At 48.5% G+C, this 18,026-nt stretch overlaps 1 protein-coding gene across 3 annotated transcripts in view; it reads right to left on the bottom strand.

Annotated features, from left to right (window-relative positions):
* Nucleotides 1-18,026, bottom strand: part of ULK1 (unc-51 like autophagy activating kinase 1) — a 106,811-nt gene that overhangs the window by 6,309 nt on the left and 82,476 nt on the right. For all 3 annotated transcript variants that reach the window (XM_032805985.2, XM_032805986.2, XM_032805987.2), the window contains 11 exons: nt 17,215-17,366; nt 15,776-15,859; nt 14,812-15,074; nt 13,782-13,966; nt 12,701-12,816; nt 11,931-12,074; nt 9,465-9,652; nt 5,441-5,619; nt 5,126-5,244; nt 2,163-2,320; nt 992-1,127 (listed from right to left, as the gene is read on the bottom strand). In XM_032805985.2, coding sequence (XP_032661876.1) covers nt 992-1,127; nt 2,163-2,320; nt 5,126-5,244; nt 5,441-5,619; nt 9,465-9,652; nt 11,931-12,074; nt 12,701-12,816; nt 13,782-13,966; nt 14,812-15,074; nt 15,776-15,859; nt 17,215-17,366 — 1,724 coding nt within the window. The remainder of the gene's footprint in view (nt 1-991; nt 1,128-2,162; nt 2,321-5,125; nt 5,245-5,440; nt 5,620-9,464; nt 9,653-11,930; nt 12,075-12,700; nt 12,817-13,781; nt 13,967-14,811; nt 15,075-15,775; nt 15,860-17,214; nt 17,367-18,026) is intronic.

Genomic DNA, 18,026 nt, shown 5'->3' with positions numbered 1-18,026 from the left:
ACTGTATTGTACCCCACTATTGAAACCCCCTATACTATTTGCTAAAAGAAACCCCTTCCCAGTTGTCTACCTTAACAAACCCCATACCCCTCACTATTGAATTTTCCCTGTTTTGGCATTTTCTTAATAAAGTTTATTTTGCACCCCACCTGTGTGGTAATTGCTCCCCAAGATCCCATATACCTGCTGGCAGGGACATAAAGTTTATTTTGCACCCCACCTGTGTGGTAATTGCTCCCCAAGATCCCATATACCTGCTGGCAGGGACAACAAGCTGACACGGGGTGTGTCTACACTGCAGTCAGAGGTCTGATCACAGCATCATTACTGCTGCTTTTAGCAGCACTAGTGTGATCAAAGCTAGCTTGGGTGTAACCAACACGAACTGCAATCACAGCTCTGCCTGCGGGGGACGTACCCTTCGACGTGCATTTGGAAGAGCTGCCGCAGCCCTGATTGTGTCAGGCAGCGACCTTCACGCAACAGCTACTGCCGGTTTGCTTCCCCGAGTGACCAGACTAACAGTCCCAGCTGGGACCCAAACCCACACCTTCGCTCCTGCCAGGCCCATGCCTTGAGCCACCTCCTTCACAAGCAGAAGGCTGCATTACAGCCCGAGCAATCTCTGTGCCGGGGCGGCAGGTCCTTACGGCAGCGTCCTGCTGCTCTGTAAGCGGGAGGCAGGTGGCTGAGCACTGAAGGAGTTATTCCAAACAAAGACATTTTTGGTGCATCCACAAGAACTTAGGCCTGGTAGAGGGAAACCTGGAGACTGAGACTCTGGATCCACCGATGGAAAAATACACAGAATACCAGGGTTGGAAGGGACCTCAGGAAGTCATGTAGTCCAACCCCCTATGCAAAGCAGGACCAAACCCCAGACCCCTAAATGGCCTCCTCAAGGATTGAACTCACAACCCTGGGTTTAAGTAGGTCAAAGCTCAAACCACTGAGCTATCCCTCCCCGCAAACTGAGTGCCCAGCTGCTCACATTTATTGATGTTGTCGATGTCCCCCTGCTCCGTTATGATGTTTAAGAGCCCCTCCATCAGCAGCAGAGCCTTCTGGTACCTCTGTGTGCAGTCCTCCCTGTGATGAAACATCTCGTCCAGCGCTGCAGACTGCACCTGTGTGCAGAAGCCCCCCGCCAGTTATTCTATGCAGCAGGCAGAGGGACAGTATTCAGGCTGCACCATCACGCCACGCTCAGCAGCATGCGCACTGAGAGCTGGGTGCCATTGCATAATCATTTATTTACCCCAAAACGCTGTTTCAGTCAATCCAAACCCATCCATGAATTTGTGCCAAGTTTGCCGAATAGTTTCAAGGGGACCGAAAAATCGAAATGGCTTGATGGCGTCGAAGAGAAATGTTTTGTTTCAATGTTACCAACGCATTTCGGGCTGGAGCTACAAAATGGCCAGAGGAGGACGACAGCACAGTGGCAACTGAGAGCCACAACGAACAGCCACGGGGCCAGCAAAAGAGAGAGAGAATGACCCTAGAGCCCCGTGCTTACAGCACCCACCTAGGATGTGGGAGACCCACATTCAAGTTCCTGCTGCCATAACTATTTAATGTTTTTTTTAATAAAGAGTGGAACAGCTTCACCGAGAGAGAGAGATGCCTGCCTCAGAATACCCCACAGCTCAGTGGCTTGGGTACTCCTCCTGGAACTGGGGAGATGCAAGTTCAGATCCCTTCTCCACATCAGGGAGAGAGGGGAATTGATCCTAGGTCTTCCCACATCCCAGGTGAGTGCCCTAACCACTGGGCTAAAAGCAGAGCACCATCACCACTCCAGGCCTAGTCCTCTTTTGCTTTTGTTAAAACGTCCCAGATCAAAATGAAGAATTTCGAGTTGGGGTCAAACAAAATGTTTCATTCAACTCAACTCTAAATGTTTTCTGATTTTTCAATTTGCTAAACATTTGGTTTTGGTTTACCCCAAAAATGAAACATTTATCTGATTTTTCTGAATTGCTAGCAACTGAAAACTCCATTATTCACCCAGCGGTATGTATGTCCCTTTCTGGCCCTTCAACGCACAATGAGCCAGACGTGAAAACAACCTGCCAGCACCCTGTATGTGAACTGTGACCAATCATGCTGAGCCACGATGCATGCTGGACACTGCTCCTCTAGGGTTGCGAGATCTTTACCATCTGCACAGCGTAGCTGAAAATGAGCTTCTCGGCTGTGATGCTGTTGATCCGATCCATAAGCTTCTGTTTATCCAAGAAGAATCTCTGGAGTCTCATGTTCAGAGAATGGCAGGCCGACACACTGGATTTATAAAGTTCGTTAAGTTTCTTCACAACTAGGGCAAAAGAAACAAAATGTTAGTCTCCACTTCCTGCCTTTCCTCTTTCACCTACTCCCCACGCTCCAGACCTTGAAGGAGTGTCTCAAAGGTGCTTTGTTTAAAGCAAAGCTTCAGCCGTTCAGCAGCATACAGACTGTGAAATACCCGTCACTGTCGTGGGCTTTGACTTAGCCTCGTGCAGTAGCTTCAAGGCTCTTATACGAAGATACCCACACATGCGTCTAGTTCCCCTGCCACCAGATCTAGTTTTGTTTCTTTTAGCTGAAACAAAGTTTAGGCAATTCAATGTGTGCACTTTGCCTCACACACCACTGGAAACAGCAATCACTCCAGAAACGGAGCCTCTCTGATCCGACGGCTGGTGGCGTGATGCAAACTTGCCTCACCTATGGTAGCTGATGGAGCCTACAATGCCAAGAGTGGGTGAAGCAATGGAGTGGAAGTATATAGCAATTATTTGCTGAGCAGCACTTTGCTGCCCTGCCAGGTGAACGTAGAAGGACACCTGACCTCCCTTCCTGCAGGGCAGCCAGGATTTTAAGGCTCCAGGACTACGTGATGGAGAAGAGCAAGGAGAATTTATGTCAACGTTACTGTACGTGGCCAGCAATAACAATCCAAAAGGGCGTTTAACAAAGCGAGAGACTGAGCCTCTTTAGTAGCTTGGATACACGTCCTAGACTAACCAGGAGATTTTTCAAAGGCACAGAGGTCAGCCTTGCCAAGCTAATGGGACCTGGTGCCTTTGAAGGTCTCCCCCTAATGCCTACATTCAACTTTACATGTTAAAAAGGGACTGTTCATCACAAAGTAGTGTCAGCGTCTTTCAAACTGCTCTCGCTTCCTCTTATACTTTGAGACACTGAATCCTAAGCAGTGCTTCGTGGGGAGAGAAGGAAGAATGGAATAGCTTGCCCAATGCCCAGTGCCTATTGGTGAAAGCTCAGCTATACATCTAGAGGCTACAATCTGCAAGGTACCTAACGAGCATCTGGGAAAAGAGAGGTTAAGACTTCTCTGTAAATGCTCAGAATGATTTGTTATTCAGGCTACAAGGACAGCTGTAGCCGTGGCAGGCCATAGCTTCTGCAAACTCATTCCAATTCTCCCTGAATATGCTCTGCTTCAGAGTTCGGAGACTAGGCTCAGAAGCTCACCCTTGGTTCTTAGAGAGCCCGGTGGATGACCTGAGTGGCACCAGGTAGTGTATGATATACAGTAACGTACAGCGGATTTAGGACTCTGAAAGTTTCAGCCTCTGCCATCTACTCTTTCAAGGGAGAAGTTAGAGTCAGTTACAGAAAATCCACGGAGCGGAGTAAAATTCCAGCCCCCGGGATTTACTGATGCAGCATTTCCTTTGGCCACTGCCTAACACCTCAACAAAGCCCAGTGCAGCTAGAGTCACTGAGCAGTGAGAGCTGAGCGCTACGGCCTCTGCGGGGAAACTGCTCTGCAAAGGTTAATTTGCACCCAGAGGCTTTCTGAACCTTTCAGCCACTGATCAGGAAAAGGTTTTAAGTGGCAAGGAGGAGAAGTAGCAGCGTGACTTTCCATTTACACGAGTAGAAATTGTGTGGCTAAGTCCCTGCATTGGCCACTGCAGAAAGAGAGGCTGTGCTGTTTTTGACAACACCCCCCCAATGCAGAGAGGTGATTTTCAAAGACACAAAACACATTTAGATGGCAGCCAATGGGAGATGGGAGTCTAATTGCCCTTGGTGCCTTTGAAAGACTTCCCCAATAGCGTCCCAATGCTAAGACAAAAATCCAGCCACTAGCTTTGTACTTACTCGTGGCCGTCTTGTGGGATGGCCAGAGATGTGCAACACATCAGAAGCAATGGAAGGCCATAAGACTGATAAATAAACTGCTTCCTACACTGCCAATGGGTTTTGTTACTTCCTGTTTTTTGTTTCTTTCACTTGAAAGTCACGATTGCCAAGAAATGACTTGCCAATCAAGCACGCATTCCAAATAATGTAATTAAGTTGCACCCCCATCATGTATAATTAAGCACCTGTGTATAGAGACATGCGGAGATATTCAGATCAGATGCTCTCTTTCTAACTGGCAATGAGGATTCATACAATGGCACAAGTGAGAACCTGGGTTCTTGCATAAACTGAATGTCACGCGAGGAACTGGTTCTTTGAGGTGTATGAAAAGCATCCCTGAGGATGCCTGCAATGCCAGGAGGCTCATGTGCTCTTCTTCCATGCCACCGGCCAGAGGGCCGATAACTTTGCAAATGGAATGTAATACTTGAGAGAAGGTGGGGGAAGAGACGAGGCAGACTGCTGGCACAGAGCGGCAGTGCATGTGCGCACTGGCAGAGGGTGGCAGCGTGTAAGGAAACTGCCAGCACAGAGGAGTGCAAGGAAGGCTGACTACATGCAAAAGTGGTGCTCACTATTGAGTGTGAGGCCACTAGCCGAGTTCAGCAGCGATGGCTCATATATGTGGATGGGGTAACGGGCAGGTGTGTGCACACATGTGTAAAAGCTGCTCCTCCAGGAGCTCTAAAGAGGAGGCAGCTGGTTATCCACGCAAGTGATCCCAGACAGCCTGCACCGTGTTCACCTGGGGCACTCAGTATATAATAGAGAGGGTCGGAACTAGCTAGCAGGATGAACTCAGCACTCTGCTTCTCACTCTGCTCTTACTGCTGAAGTCTCAGGACAATGCAGCAAGGGCGGGGGGAGTTGTGAGGTGGGGACAACATCCTCATTCCAAGCTTCTTTCCACAGCTCCGGCACTTCGGACGGGTCCCTTGTACTTGTTCCCAGGTGCCCTTACCTTGTTTGACAGTGGAGGAGAGGCACAGCTTGCCTGCCTTGATCTGTTCTATGGCTGTCTGCAGGCCTGAGGACAGCAGCTCTGCTACTTTCAGGTACAGTACCAGCTGCTCTGCATAGCTGCAAAGGAAGCACATTTCAGTGCAAGCAGATCAGTGGGCTGGTCGGTGTATTTACAGCATGACCTCTACAATAATTGTCCCAGAGTGCTTTCCAAATGCACACATCAGGCACGTGGGCAGAGAGAAGCAACGCACAGCAGCTAGGGTGGTTATGGGAAAAGGTCAAGCAATCCTGGCTTCTTCCCAGGCCTTACCTCCATTCCCTGCTGAGAAGGCTGATCTGGTCAGCCACCATGCTCTCCTGAAGCTGGTACTCAGAGACCACCGAGCTGCTCATCTCGCTGGTGCTCCCTTTGATGGTGGCAATTTCCATCACATAGTGGACGAAAGCAAGCATGAAGCGCAGGCTGCGCAGGATGTCCGTGTGCTCTTGCTGGAGAAGGAAACACCAACACCGAGGTTACGTGTAGGATGCAGCGTGTGAGGCAGGACACACTGGCAACAGTGCCAACACACGGAGAACTCATCACTGGGTTATGAAAGCAGAAGCTGAGGATGTAACCCTAAGAAGGAGCTGTTATTGCGTCTGGGCATGAAATCCCTGCACTCAGACCCAAGCCCAGACACCAATCCTCCTCCTTCACAGATTAACGGAGCACAGCTTCAGGCCACCAGTTTATAAGCAGTTCCCCAGAGAAGCTGGTAAGCCAGGCTCCCAGTAACAGACTAACCTTCCAACAGGAGTTTTCCTCTCTGTGTGACTGCTTAGGAATCCCTCAAAGCTGAGGGGAGCTTCTGTGAGTCGTGGGCCTAATGCTTCTCGCTGACATTGAGGCAAGCAATGGGAGTGATTGAGAGCAGAGCTGGCCACATCCAGAAGTAACTGGCTTGAACTCCAATGTATGTAAATCCCACAAATACTAGCCTCACTCCAGGCTGTCAATACAACACAACACCCCACTCCTTAGAGTTTTCAGTCTGAGTCGACACGGTCACGAAACCAATGTCTCCAGAGTTGCTTCTTATTTCAGGTCATGAGTGAGGCATGCTGACAGGGCAAGCTTGTCATGTTGCTGCTTGAGCATCTGCTCTGTGGGTGAACCATGGCCTTTGGCTTCCTGGCTCTCAATCCAGCACTCTGAGATATGAGGCACCTTCATTTAATAGGGGGAAGAAACCTCACAGCAATGGGCTCAGCTCAGAGGGGCACTTCCCCATTTCTTGGGGAGTTTTATTGAATAAACCCCACCCAGTATAGCCTGAAGGCTAACTACTCATAGGACCTGCCTCAACTGGAGTAGTGTGTCCAGTTCAGGGCACCACATTTCAAGAAAGATGTGGAGAAATTGGAGAGGGTCCAGAGAAGAGCAACAAGAGTGATTAAGGCTTGGAACATTGACCCAAGAGGAAGGTGAAAGAATGGGTTTCTTTAGTTTGGAAAAGAGAAGACTGAGAAGGACATGATACAGTTTCAGGTATCTAAAGGATGTCATAAAGGAGGAGGGAGAAACTTGTTCATCTTAGCCTCTAAGGATAGAACAAGAGCAATGGGCTTAACTGCAGCAAGGGAGGTTCCTAACTGTCAGGGTAGTTAACACTGGAATAAATTGCCTAGGAGGTTGTGAATCTCCCTCTGGAATATTTAAGAGGTAGATGATAAATGTCTATCTGGATGGTGCTACACGCATTTGTCCTGCATGAAGCAGGGCACTGGACTTGATGACCTCTTGAGTCCCTTCAAGTCTAGAACTATGATACTGGCTCTTCGAGGTGAGATAAAACTCTTAGAACGTCTTGCTGGAACTCCTTTTGGTATTTTCTATCAAAACAATCAGAAGAGCTAGGAGGTCTGTCATGCATTCAATGGATACATGCAGTGTCGCAGTCATGTGGGTCCCAGGATATTCGAGAGACAAGGTGTGGGAGGGGCCTCTTAGAACGTCTTGCTGGAACTCCTTTTGGTATTTTCTATCAAAACAATCAGAAGAGCTAGGAGGTCTGTCATGCATTCAATGGATACATGCAGTGTCACAGTCATGTGGGTCCCAGGATATTCGAGAGACAAGGTGTGGGAGGGGCCTATAAAAAGACATTACCTCACCTACCTTGTCCCTCTAGTCATACAATGGGTCAGTCCTTCTCTCAAAGCAGCAGGTTAATGCCCTTTAGTCTATGAGTTATGGGCAGCCATCAAAGGGAGAAATACATCCCTCATACTGAGCAACCAATTATATCGGTTTTTTGTTCAGTCATCAGTTCAGCTTCTTGGTTCATGGGTTTCATATGTACATGGCCTCCATAGCACCTCAAAATCTCTAGTATCTTTACCCTGACAATACCCCTGTGAAGTAGGTAAGTGCTATTTTCTCAATTTTACAGATGGGGAACTGTGGCACAGAGAGATTAAGTGACTTGCCCAAGGTCACATATGACGGAACAGGAATTGAAACTGAGTCTCCCAACAGCCAGGTTAGCACCCTACTCAGTGGACCCTCCTTTCTCTCTACCCATAAAGAGCCTATGAAACTTTCCAGCCTGCCATCAGTTATCATTCAGAACCTCTCCTGCTCCAGGTCCCCAATACGTACTTTGTTTTAGCACTGGACAGCAGACTTTTAAATACCGTCCTGAATTTGTCTTGTTTTCCCCTAAAGGAACTTTTTCAAAGAAAAAACATCCACTTACTTTTTACAATGAAACCTGAGATAAATAATAGGTTTCAAAATGCCAACATTTCAGTGTGCTGTAAAAACATCAGCAGAAAGCATCTGTGTGGAAAAGTTGTTAGGTTGGCATTCCGGACAGATCCGCAGGGCATAAAATGGGTTACAAATAAGCCAAAAAAGCTGGGTGCCAGGGGGGTTTTGCAACATGTGAATGGATTATTAAAGCCTGCATTCAGCAGAAACAAGGACCAAACCAAAATGACTCACTGCGGACATTTGAAGCAGAACTGCACAGCATTAACAAGATCAAGCTGACATTTCCTTGGGAAGATTCTGTTCAGGCCTACAGAGGAGGAGTGGCTGCCCCATTCCCATGCTTCTGGGGCTCTTAAGGTGGCAGGAAGTTCAGTTAACTCCCACACAAAATCTCAGGCCCACGGCTCTGCAGAAAACTTAGCAGATGAAACCAACTCAGTGCACACCTGACAGCTCATCTCATTTTTCTAAAAAATGGATCAAACCTTAATTCTTAAACTAATGTGCACAGGTCTCTGCATGTATCCAGAGGCAGGGCCGGCTTTAGGAATCCGGCCGGCGCTTTTTAAATTTTTACTCATCCAGCGGCAGCTCCGGGTCTTTGGCGACGGGTCCTTGAGTGCCACCGAAGACCCGGAGTGAGTGAAGGACCCACTGCCAAAGTGCCGCTGAAGACCTGGAGCGCTGCCAGGTGAGTACAAATCTTGCCTCGCACTTGCTAAAGCTGGCCCTGTCCAGAGGATGATTTTTTGATATTGGAGTCAAGGCTTACTTGTAAAAAACCTTCCATAGTCCTAGATGAGCTTCCATAAGATTATGAATAAAGACGAAACCAGGCCTTAGTTTTTCCCCTCACTCTCCAGCTCCACTGCAAATGGATAACCTGACTTACACATCAAATGCACTTGGGTGGTGGAAGCATTTGTTATGCTTCCAGCTCCATTCACTGTGGGAAAAAGGGGGTGTCTGGCTGCCTTTCAACTTGACAAAGATGATTCAACAGCTTACTTTGTTGGTTCAGAGTCTCTCTCTCTCTTGCTACCAACACAAGCATCCAGTTTATTTTCTTTTAGGTCCTTTCATCGGAGATTGTATCACTAACAGAATCCCCAGTGCATGCAGAAGATAGTAATGGGATACATTAAATAGTTCACTGGCCGGACTTTGGCTAGATGTCAGTAACACTCCCCCCGTCCCCCCTTTTAAAAAGAAACAACCCAGACTTCCTTCACAACCAGCTGATTTTCAGTCAAAGAAGAACGTGCAATATTGAGTGCGGTTTCCAACCTTCAATTTCAGCTTTAAAAATGGCAAAATTTACCCTCCGTCACTCCAGTAACTGGCTATAAGGACTGGGAAGTTCAGTAACTTTGTTCCCTCGCAGACAAACAGGACCAATATGCTGAAAGCATTTTTGACTTATTGAACTTGGGCCAGATCTGGTGTAAACTGGCCTTGCTCCCTTGCTGAGGGTCTGACCCCATCTGCTGCAAATATCCAATATTTTAGCCTTTTGGACGTGCTTTTGGTGATTCACCCCCCTTCCCCTACCCGCATTTCTGTTTTAAGTACTCACCTCCATGAGCGTCTCCTCAGGGAGTTCTGGTGCCTCAAATGTAACTGCCCCTTCCAGATTAGCTGCAATAGGATCCACAAGAGTATACCGGAGACTAGATGGAGCTTCCATGGCATCCCCACCAGCTCCCACCAGCAAGTGTCTGCCGCTGAATGAGCCTCCTGAACTCAGAGAGCTTGACGAACCCACTGAGAAGAAAAGTACACATGGCAATGATTTAGACATTAATACCAGGCAGAACTGCAGCACAGTCATTGCTTAGATGATGTACAATCCCCTCCATCACACAGACACCCTGCTAGGAAGTGGAGTATTGGAGTTCTTGATTAGATGCCTAACAAAGAAAGCAGTCGATCCTATGCAACGTAACTGTGTGTGCTATAAGGTTGGAGCCCGTTTTTTGCCATCTCTAGTAGCAGCAGTGGCTCCAGGCACCAGCGCTCCAAGAACGTGCGTGAGGCAGCAAGCCGCGGGGAGCACCCAGCCGGTGGCTGTGAGGGCAGCAGTCAGGCTGCCTTCGGTGGCTTGCCTGTGGGAGGTCTGCCAGTCCCATGGATTCGGTGGTGGGTACGCCGAAGCCATGGGACTGGCAGACCTCCCCGACAGGCATGCCGCCAAATCCGCAGGACTGGGGACCTCCCTCAGGCGCGCTGCCATAGGCAGCCTGCCCGCCGTGCTTGGGGTGGAAAAATAGCTAGAGAAGCCCTTGTCTAGTAGTTCTGACCCTATGGACAACAGCATGTCACTTCCCAGCCTCCTGGTTCATTTAGGTGGAACTGTTCTCCTCCCTCATTTTACAGATGGGGAAGTGAGGTACGGAGCAGATTAAGCTGTCCAGGGTTCCACACTGTGGCTGGGCCAGAAACTGAACTCTGATCTGCTGAGTCCTAGTCCAGTGCCCCATCCACTAGATCACCACCAACTATGTCCCCTTGGGCCAATCATACTCAAGCCAAGAGAGCACCACAGATACATTGTTTACTATAAGATTTATCAATAGCAAAAGGACCCTCCAAAGTTATGCAGTCATAAGAGAATTAAATATATTCGCCATGACCCGCATTGCAGCACATGTTGTCGATGGGAAATGCTCTCTTTGAGACACAGAGGCTGTAATGCTTATCTATCCAGCTATGTAAATTCGGCCAAGATGGGATTCCCTGCAGTCACGTCACGGTTGGAAAAGACATGGCCTTTTCCTTCTGGATTCCATCTGCTGCTCTCCAGAGTCTTCAGAAGACTCAGCCACATAACTTGCTGACGAGTTACATATGACAAAGTTGTATGCAGCTTTCTTTCCCTTACCGCCGTGCTTGAGAACTACACCCCAAAGCTTTCAGGGACCTGCAAAGAAGGTCTGAATATTTCCAGCTCTTTGAGGGGAGACAAATGGAACAGGCAAACAGAAGGAATTTCAAACTCAGGGTATCCCCGAATTTGCAGGCCACTGTTTCCAGCAGCCTTAATCTGGCCTATACAATTGCTCTGTTGTTGTACTTGTCTAATGACCCTATTTATGGTCACTCCAAACTTGTCAAGCATTGAGGCTGCCTAAGGCTTCAGCTTGCGTCACTCTGCCTCCGAGCCCCCTCCCTCCCAGCAACGACAGCCTGCTGTCCCATTTCTGTACATGAGCTAGAACACTGGCAGTAGTTAATAGAATAGGGGTAATAAAGATCAGTCACAGCTCTTCAAGCTCAGTTTTTATCCAGTTGCAACATTTAGTGAACTTGTCATAATATCCACTGCACGGCTTGCACTGGAAATGCTTAGGGCTGGCTCAGCATCTTTTCCAGAGGACTCTGAAAAGAACGGGGAATGGAGCCTATGTATGATGTACAGGATGCTGTCAGCAGGTTAGGGAATGATTCATCTTCATACCCTCTGGTCTCTATAATCAATTTTCACGCTATCCTGGGGATTTTCTGCTCAATGCCAAAAAGCCCACATTTAAGACAGGGACTGAGGGAGAAAGAAAGATGGCTCACAGGGTGGTCTCCTTAATCAGGTATTAAAGCCAGTCCTTTAATTAAACTGTACAGCTTGATGGAGTAATGCAGACTCATGGGGAACTGCTGTGCTCATCATTAAGTTAACCATTAAGCACATGGTCATTTCCTATTGAACAACATTATTTAGAGGGAGTGAACTGACTCACGTGGATATTTGTTCTGATAGGAAAGTACTAAAAAAAGGGCTATTCCTGAAGTAGAGAGAGAAATAAAGTAACAAATATTTGCATCTCTCTTGATCATCCACATTCATCCTCAAAACAACGGAAACAGCTTTCAGTAATAACTTGGGTTAGTATTTGCCACGGTTATAATCTCAATAGCGTTCAGGCCATTCTGCTAAACCGTTCTTTGCTGCCAGTGCTCCAACAACAGAAAGCAAAGTCTGTGGCACGAAGACCTGCCGTCACCACCTTCCAGACAGACCACCAGAGCAGAAGGGTAGGGCCGTTACCTGAAAACATCCTGGTCCTAGCGGTCTGTGGCGGCGTTGTCCCACTGGGAGGGGATCCAACCGTGAAGACCACTGGGGAAGAGCTCAGAGAGCCCCCAGCTCTAGCCCCACAGTACAGGTTTCCTCCATAAGCAGCAGGGGGAGCTACAGAAGAAGAGTGAAAAGGAGCAGCTTTTACTAGGATTACTACTCAGAGGGCAGGATTCCTTTCCCCACAACCTCAAGATGTTCCCACCCACTCTTTTCAGATTCCACTGCTCCCTTTCCAAGCATCCCGCTGACAAAGGAAATGACACAGGCTTGCATACGAACAGGGCACAACCAAAGAGCACCGCCAGCGTTAGGTGGCCTCACTGATAACTAGATTACCAACTCCTGCAGCTCCTCAGAGGAAGGCCCCTTCCTACGCGGTTCTCCGCCACAGTGGAGTTCATATGTCCCTCTACCTCCCAGGAACACTGCGAAGGTGAAGGCACGTTTGAAAAGCATCCGATGCTTATTCAACTGTTCCCATTAAAATATTCATCATAAAATAGACCTCTGAGATAATAAGTAATAATGATACCCAGCTCTTCTACAGCGCTTTTCATCCCGAGGTCTCCAAGTGCTTTACACAGGAAGAAGCATTGTTATCCCCAGATCAGATACAGAAGTCAGTTCCTGCTCCCAGGCAAGGAGACCGGAGACCTCCCATTCACATAAAGCCCTGGAAAGCAAGAACCGGGCAAACTTTAGACACGCTACCAAGGCCGCGTGGCCTTCCCCCATACCTGTGATCTCCATTGGCTTCTCATTGTTCAGGCTGTCGTTGCTGCCAGCTTCTGAGATCTGAGCCCCAAAGGCAGCCTTGAGAAGCAGGTCAGTGAGGCGGCCGGTGCTCAGAGATCTAGAGAGAAAATTAAACGTGATGGAGGAAGACAAAGATGGTTTCAGAAAGGCCTGAGGTTTCAGTGAACTTCCACTCCATGATCTGTGCCATTCCGCCTCCCCACTTGCTCTGCACACTGCACGGCAAATGGCTCAACGCTGAAGCAGCTGTTAGCCTGCGATGCTCTTACTCCGCTATATCAGAGCTGTGAGGGCATCTCTGGCTGGGACAGGGAACAGCTGGTAGCCCAGCTACTTGCATCAACACCTTCCTTTCACTGCTCTCTCCTTCCTGTCAGCATTCACTGATGGAGCTCTGCCACAGAAATGGTTTCCTTCTGGCCTCACTCCTTCCTCTGCAGCAAACCCCGCCCCCTCCCCTGACGGACAGAACTGCAACACTCGATATGGGGCTATTCAGGATGAACCCAGGAGAGACCTGAACTCGCCCCAAGAACACCACGCATCAGGACGACAATTAGAGAAGACTAATGACAGCACAGCAGCGTTAAGGCCCTGAAATGGCCTCAGCGGTAGATGACTGGTTTTTAAAGGGATCTCCGTTCAGGAAGCTGGGTATTTTGTTACAAGGGGCGGTGGCCTCCTCACTCCAGGAACCATTTCCAAATGGAGCAATCAGCGTGTTCGTGCAAATGGTGGTAGCCTAGTGTAACTGACAGCCCGGATCCCAGCTAAGTGAAGCCTGGGGTCTCAATCCCAGCTCAGGCTCCTTTATACAGCCAAAAATTAGGACACCCACAATCACGAATTTAGGTCATGGCCTGCCTCTGCCTAGGAAGCCTATAAAAGTCAGGGTAGTATGTGCCTGCAACACAAGCCTATTGTGAATACTGGCTGATGACTGTAAAATGCATTGTAGTTACAAGTGCTTGGTCAAAGGGCAGGGGATTGCTTTTCCCCCATTTCTATCAACCAAGCATCACAATACGACATACTTTATGACAGAACACGCCGATATCTTACCTGCCTTTAATCTCTTCCACAGGCCGCAAGCCCAGGCCAGCCTGTTGGCAATGGAAATGTCCCATCTCCTTCAGGTCTGGCAGAGTCCTGTTCCGCGTTGGGGCCATCATGACTCTCTGCTGGGCCAAGAGCGTGAGTAGGTTCTGGGAGCTGGGAGTTTTGGGGAACTCAAAAGGGGACATAGCCTAGAAAGGAGAGAGTTGGGGTTTCTTGGTGAGTTATTTGTAAATATTTTCTTCAAGCGGTTTTGGTTTTTGTAAATGAAGCTGTACACACGAAACTGGGGCTGAAAACATCTCGGCCCTCCTCAGCCCCAGAGGAAAGGCAGCTGCCTAACACAGTTTTGAATGTTACATGCCGCTTCAGAGCTGTGGCTGACTGTTCCCTCCACTGCAGGGACCTTGTACATTGGGGACACCTCAGTCTCTCCTTGTCTCTGCCTTTGGCTCATGACCAGCTTAGTCTCCTGAAGACTGAAATTGCTCTAGTCTAATCCAACTTCTTGGACTGAGCACGCTGGTGATGTTTAATGGCCTGTGATACACAGGAGGGCAGCCTGGAGGATCTGGTGGTCCCTTCTGGCCGTGAACTCTGTGAACTCTCTGATACAAGTGGAGACCAAAGTGGAGCTATCGCGTCCGCTTCACAGGCAGACATCAGGGCTCTCATCTCTATAGCTACCACCCTCAGGATGCTTGCAGGGCAAAGCCTTGCGTTACAAGCCCAGATGCACTGTGGAACTCAGCCTCACACAGAAGCCCACTGCTATGCCTCAGTCCTAATCTGTAGGGATAGGGCAGCTCATTGCCAAGGCCCTCTCAGATCCTTTGTCTCACTGCTCAGACACTAATGCCAAGCGAGATCTGTCCACTAGGAACAGGAGCATTGACTCATTGGACACAGATCATTAAACAGCCCATGAGGAGCAACTAATCAGCCACGGCAAATCCGAACCAGTTTCATCTAAACACAGTTAGTTACTCCAGAATAACTCGCCAGACTGAGCTGCAAGGCAGAATCCACAGAATACCTTCGTAGGGGAGCCCAAGATAGTTGGCAAGGGACTTCTCTGCATGAATTCAGACAGCTTTGGTGAGGACCTCAGCTGACGGCAGGGCTGCAAGCCATGAACCTGCAGGGGCTGGCTGATGGGAGCATGTCCAAAGTGAGCAACGAGAGGGTCAGAATGCTGCTTGGTGATCTTCTGCCTGCAGGAATGTAAGTCTGACAGGTTGGGAGCGCTGTGAAGCCGGCAGCCCATCCCTCGGGAAGAGTGCTCAGGCACTGAGGCACCTAGAGAATCCGAACACCCCCCCACCCCCCCACACACAGTCATTCTTTGGTTCTAACTCTGCGAGCTGGTTTGATATCAGGACCTACAGAGAAGCCTTAAGAAAGCAGAGGAGGCGAGTTTGTCCTAGGCACCTACAGATCAAATCCTTCAATACATGGTCAAGTTCAGACTCTGTTCTCAGCAACGTGTCCCCAAACTTTCAGGCCTGATTTAGGCTTTGACCTGTGGATGCCTAAACTCCAGGGGCTCACGAAATGAGGGGGCAGTCATTGCTCGAGTTCACCTGCTGGGACACTGCACATTCTCAGAGCTGTCTGGCCCAGCAACTAGCAAGGCGGATTTAGGAGAACATGGGCGTAGGGAGGAGAAGGATTCAGGACTTCCACTAGGATTCCACACTGCACAAACCAGTGACTTCCAAGACACAAACCAGAGTTTGTGTCATGTGTGCAACCCGCGAGCACCATTTAAACATATTAATTTCATGCTACGGTGGTATAAGGACAGCAACAGCTGGGGAATGGCAGGGGAGGAGCCAATGGGTAAAGATTCTCTTCTCATCACAAAGGATTTCCTGTCTGAGCCAAGCATCAGAGAAGGACAATATTGTACCCAAAGCCCTTTGGATAGCACATTTCTGATGTGTCCAGCCCCTTATTCATGTGAGGGAGGCAGAAAGAGAAATACAATATGGACATACCAGGCATGGGGATCCTGCTTCTCGTTTCTGCTCCAGGTGGGGAGAAGAAAACAGTCTGGCCGGGCTGCTCCGGAATTGTTCCGACTTTAAGGGGAACACAATCAAAAGGTTTACACAGTATCAGGTTTTCCCAGATGATGCTGCAACCACATTAGATAAGTAAGTTTCACTGCAGACCCATCTGAGAGCAAGAAGCACTTAGTCAGCTACCTCTTCCCTTCTCTTCCCTCGGTGTAGGATAAAAGGACTGAAAAGCTCCAGGGAAAGTGTGAGAAAGGATTCTGAGAGTTTTAGGATGAACTTCTGATCATGCTTCCTAACAGACTGGGGTCTAATTAGAGAAATCAAATAGGAAAACATTGGCTCCCCACCTATATGAGTCCTGTAAACATGGGATTGGAGACTTCAGAGATGTAAAGGATCTAGTAAAATCCAAGTCCATCCTTTTACCTAGTTCTCCATATCACAACACATGCGGAACAGGGCTAATCTTATCCCCAAATGCCCTGCCCTTGAATCGCCCTGTAGTGTCTGGGTCAGGTTATCTGATGCCGAGAAGGCTACACCTGGGGATTCCATTGACCTTGCCAAATACTGGCCCCACTGAAGTCAACAAGAGTTTTGCCACTGACTTCAGTGAGACCAGAACGTCACCCCCAGTTCGTTAATCAGCAACGACACTAAACACTGATAAGCCCAAATGTATCATGATTGCGATGGGGACCCAAACTCTCTGGGATAAAATTTGTTTTAACTGAAATTAGCACTGGAAAAGATTCTGGATTCCCAAGACACACAATTGGGGCTAGATTTTCTAAAGAGCTCAAAAGCCAGCAGATCTCATGGAGAACAAGGGGAAATCCACCCTCACCTTCCCCTGATAGCAATGGCAGCTGCCGAGTTCTTTTGAAAATCTGACCCTTCTTTCTTTCGTTTCTCTGCCCTTGTCCCTCGTTTGGGATAAGGCTGCTGCATGACAACAGACCAAACAAGGACTCAGTGCAGTGGCTGAACGTCAGTTCTTTTCATACGCAGGCCCTGACCGAAGATCCACTGTTCACTCCACCATGGGAAAGGCTGATTGGCAGGGCCCAAGGAAGCAGTTGAAGCCTTTCATTCCGGACTCATCTGGCTTGCTTTCACATGTAACATGAACATTCTGATTTGCATTGGGCCTTTCACCAGAGGACTGCAAGGTGGTTCCCAAGCATTAAGCAAACCTCATGTCTCATGCAGCAAATGGGTATTATTATCCCGTATTACAGATGGGAAAACTGAGGTACACACACATCAGGCAAGTCAGTGCCAAGACCAGGGATACAACCCAACAATCCCCGCCCCCTACTGTAACCATTAGGCCATCTTCCTTTTCTAGGGAAATGGGGCGCTCGGTTTTGCAATGGTCGTAACCCACCAGGCTCTGCTGGCTGGCATCTTACCTTGCGGGGACGGGGTGTAAGGCTTAGCACCGCCGAAGGAGAACCGTCTGGGGGATGGCACAGCTCCATGCTCTCCAGAGAAAGGAGGGGAAGCACTGATTTTAGCAAATCCAAGAGGGCTTGTACTGCTTGATCTTCGGACTGCGCCAGACCTTATTGGAAACAGCAATAATGCACAGGTTATTCAAGACACCACTAAAGAGGGGCAAGGGAAACAACATCATCGCCGGCCATCTGAGCTCCCCCAGCTACTTTCCACCAAGCCAAATCTTCATTTTTATGGCAGTAGTGCCTAGGACCAGGCCCCCACTGTGCTGTGTGCCATACAAACAGAAACACTGAAAGAAAGACTCCAGTTAGCTTAGCTATAAAAGGGACATTAGGGGATTCTCATCATTTTTAGTCTCTCTCTCTCACATACACACACATCCCACCCTTGGAAGCCAGAGACTCAGATCTTTCATGTTATCAGTTTGTTTTAATAACTCTATCAAAAAACGCCTAGTGATTTGTTATCCTAGTCTTTGCCTACCAATGTTGGGCTGCTGGTTACAGAAATCTTTTAATTAGATAGCTCCCTAGGCGCGCATGGCATTGTACAATAGGTGAGCTGTGCCAAATGAGTTACTGCCTCAGGGCTTTAAGTCAAGTCAGGAACAGGTACAAAACAACACAGAGCGGTGCTTGGCCATTACAACTGGAGTGACTGAGCACTACAGAGGAATTATTTTATGCTCAGATTTTCAAAAGAGAGTCCGAGCTACTAACTCCCTTAAAAAACCTCGGCCTTAAAGAGTAAAAATGACACTGAT

This window comes from Chelonoidis abingdonii, chromosome 22 (genome assembly GCF_003597395.2).
Source record: "Chelonoidis abingdonii isolate Lonesome George chromosome 22, CheloAbing_2.0, whole genome shotgun sequence".
Classification (NCBI taxonomy): domain Eukaryota; kingdom Metazoa; phylum Chordata; order Testudines; family Testudinidae; genus Chelonoidis; species Chelonoidis abingdonii.
Note: the sequence above shows the minus strand (reverse complement) of the source record. Positions and strands in the feature narration are given on the sequence as shown.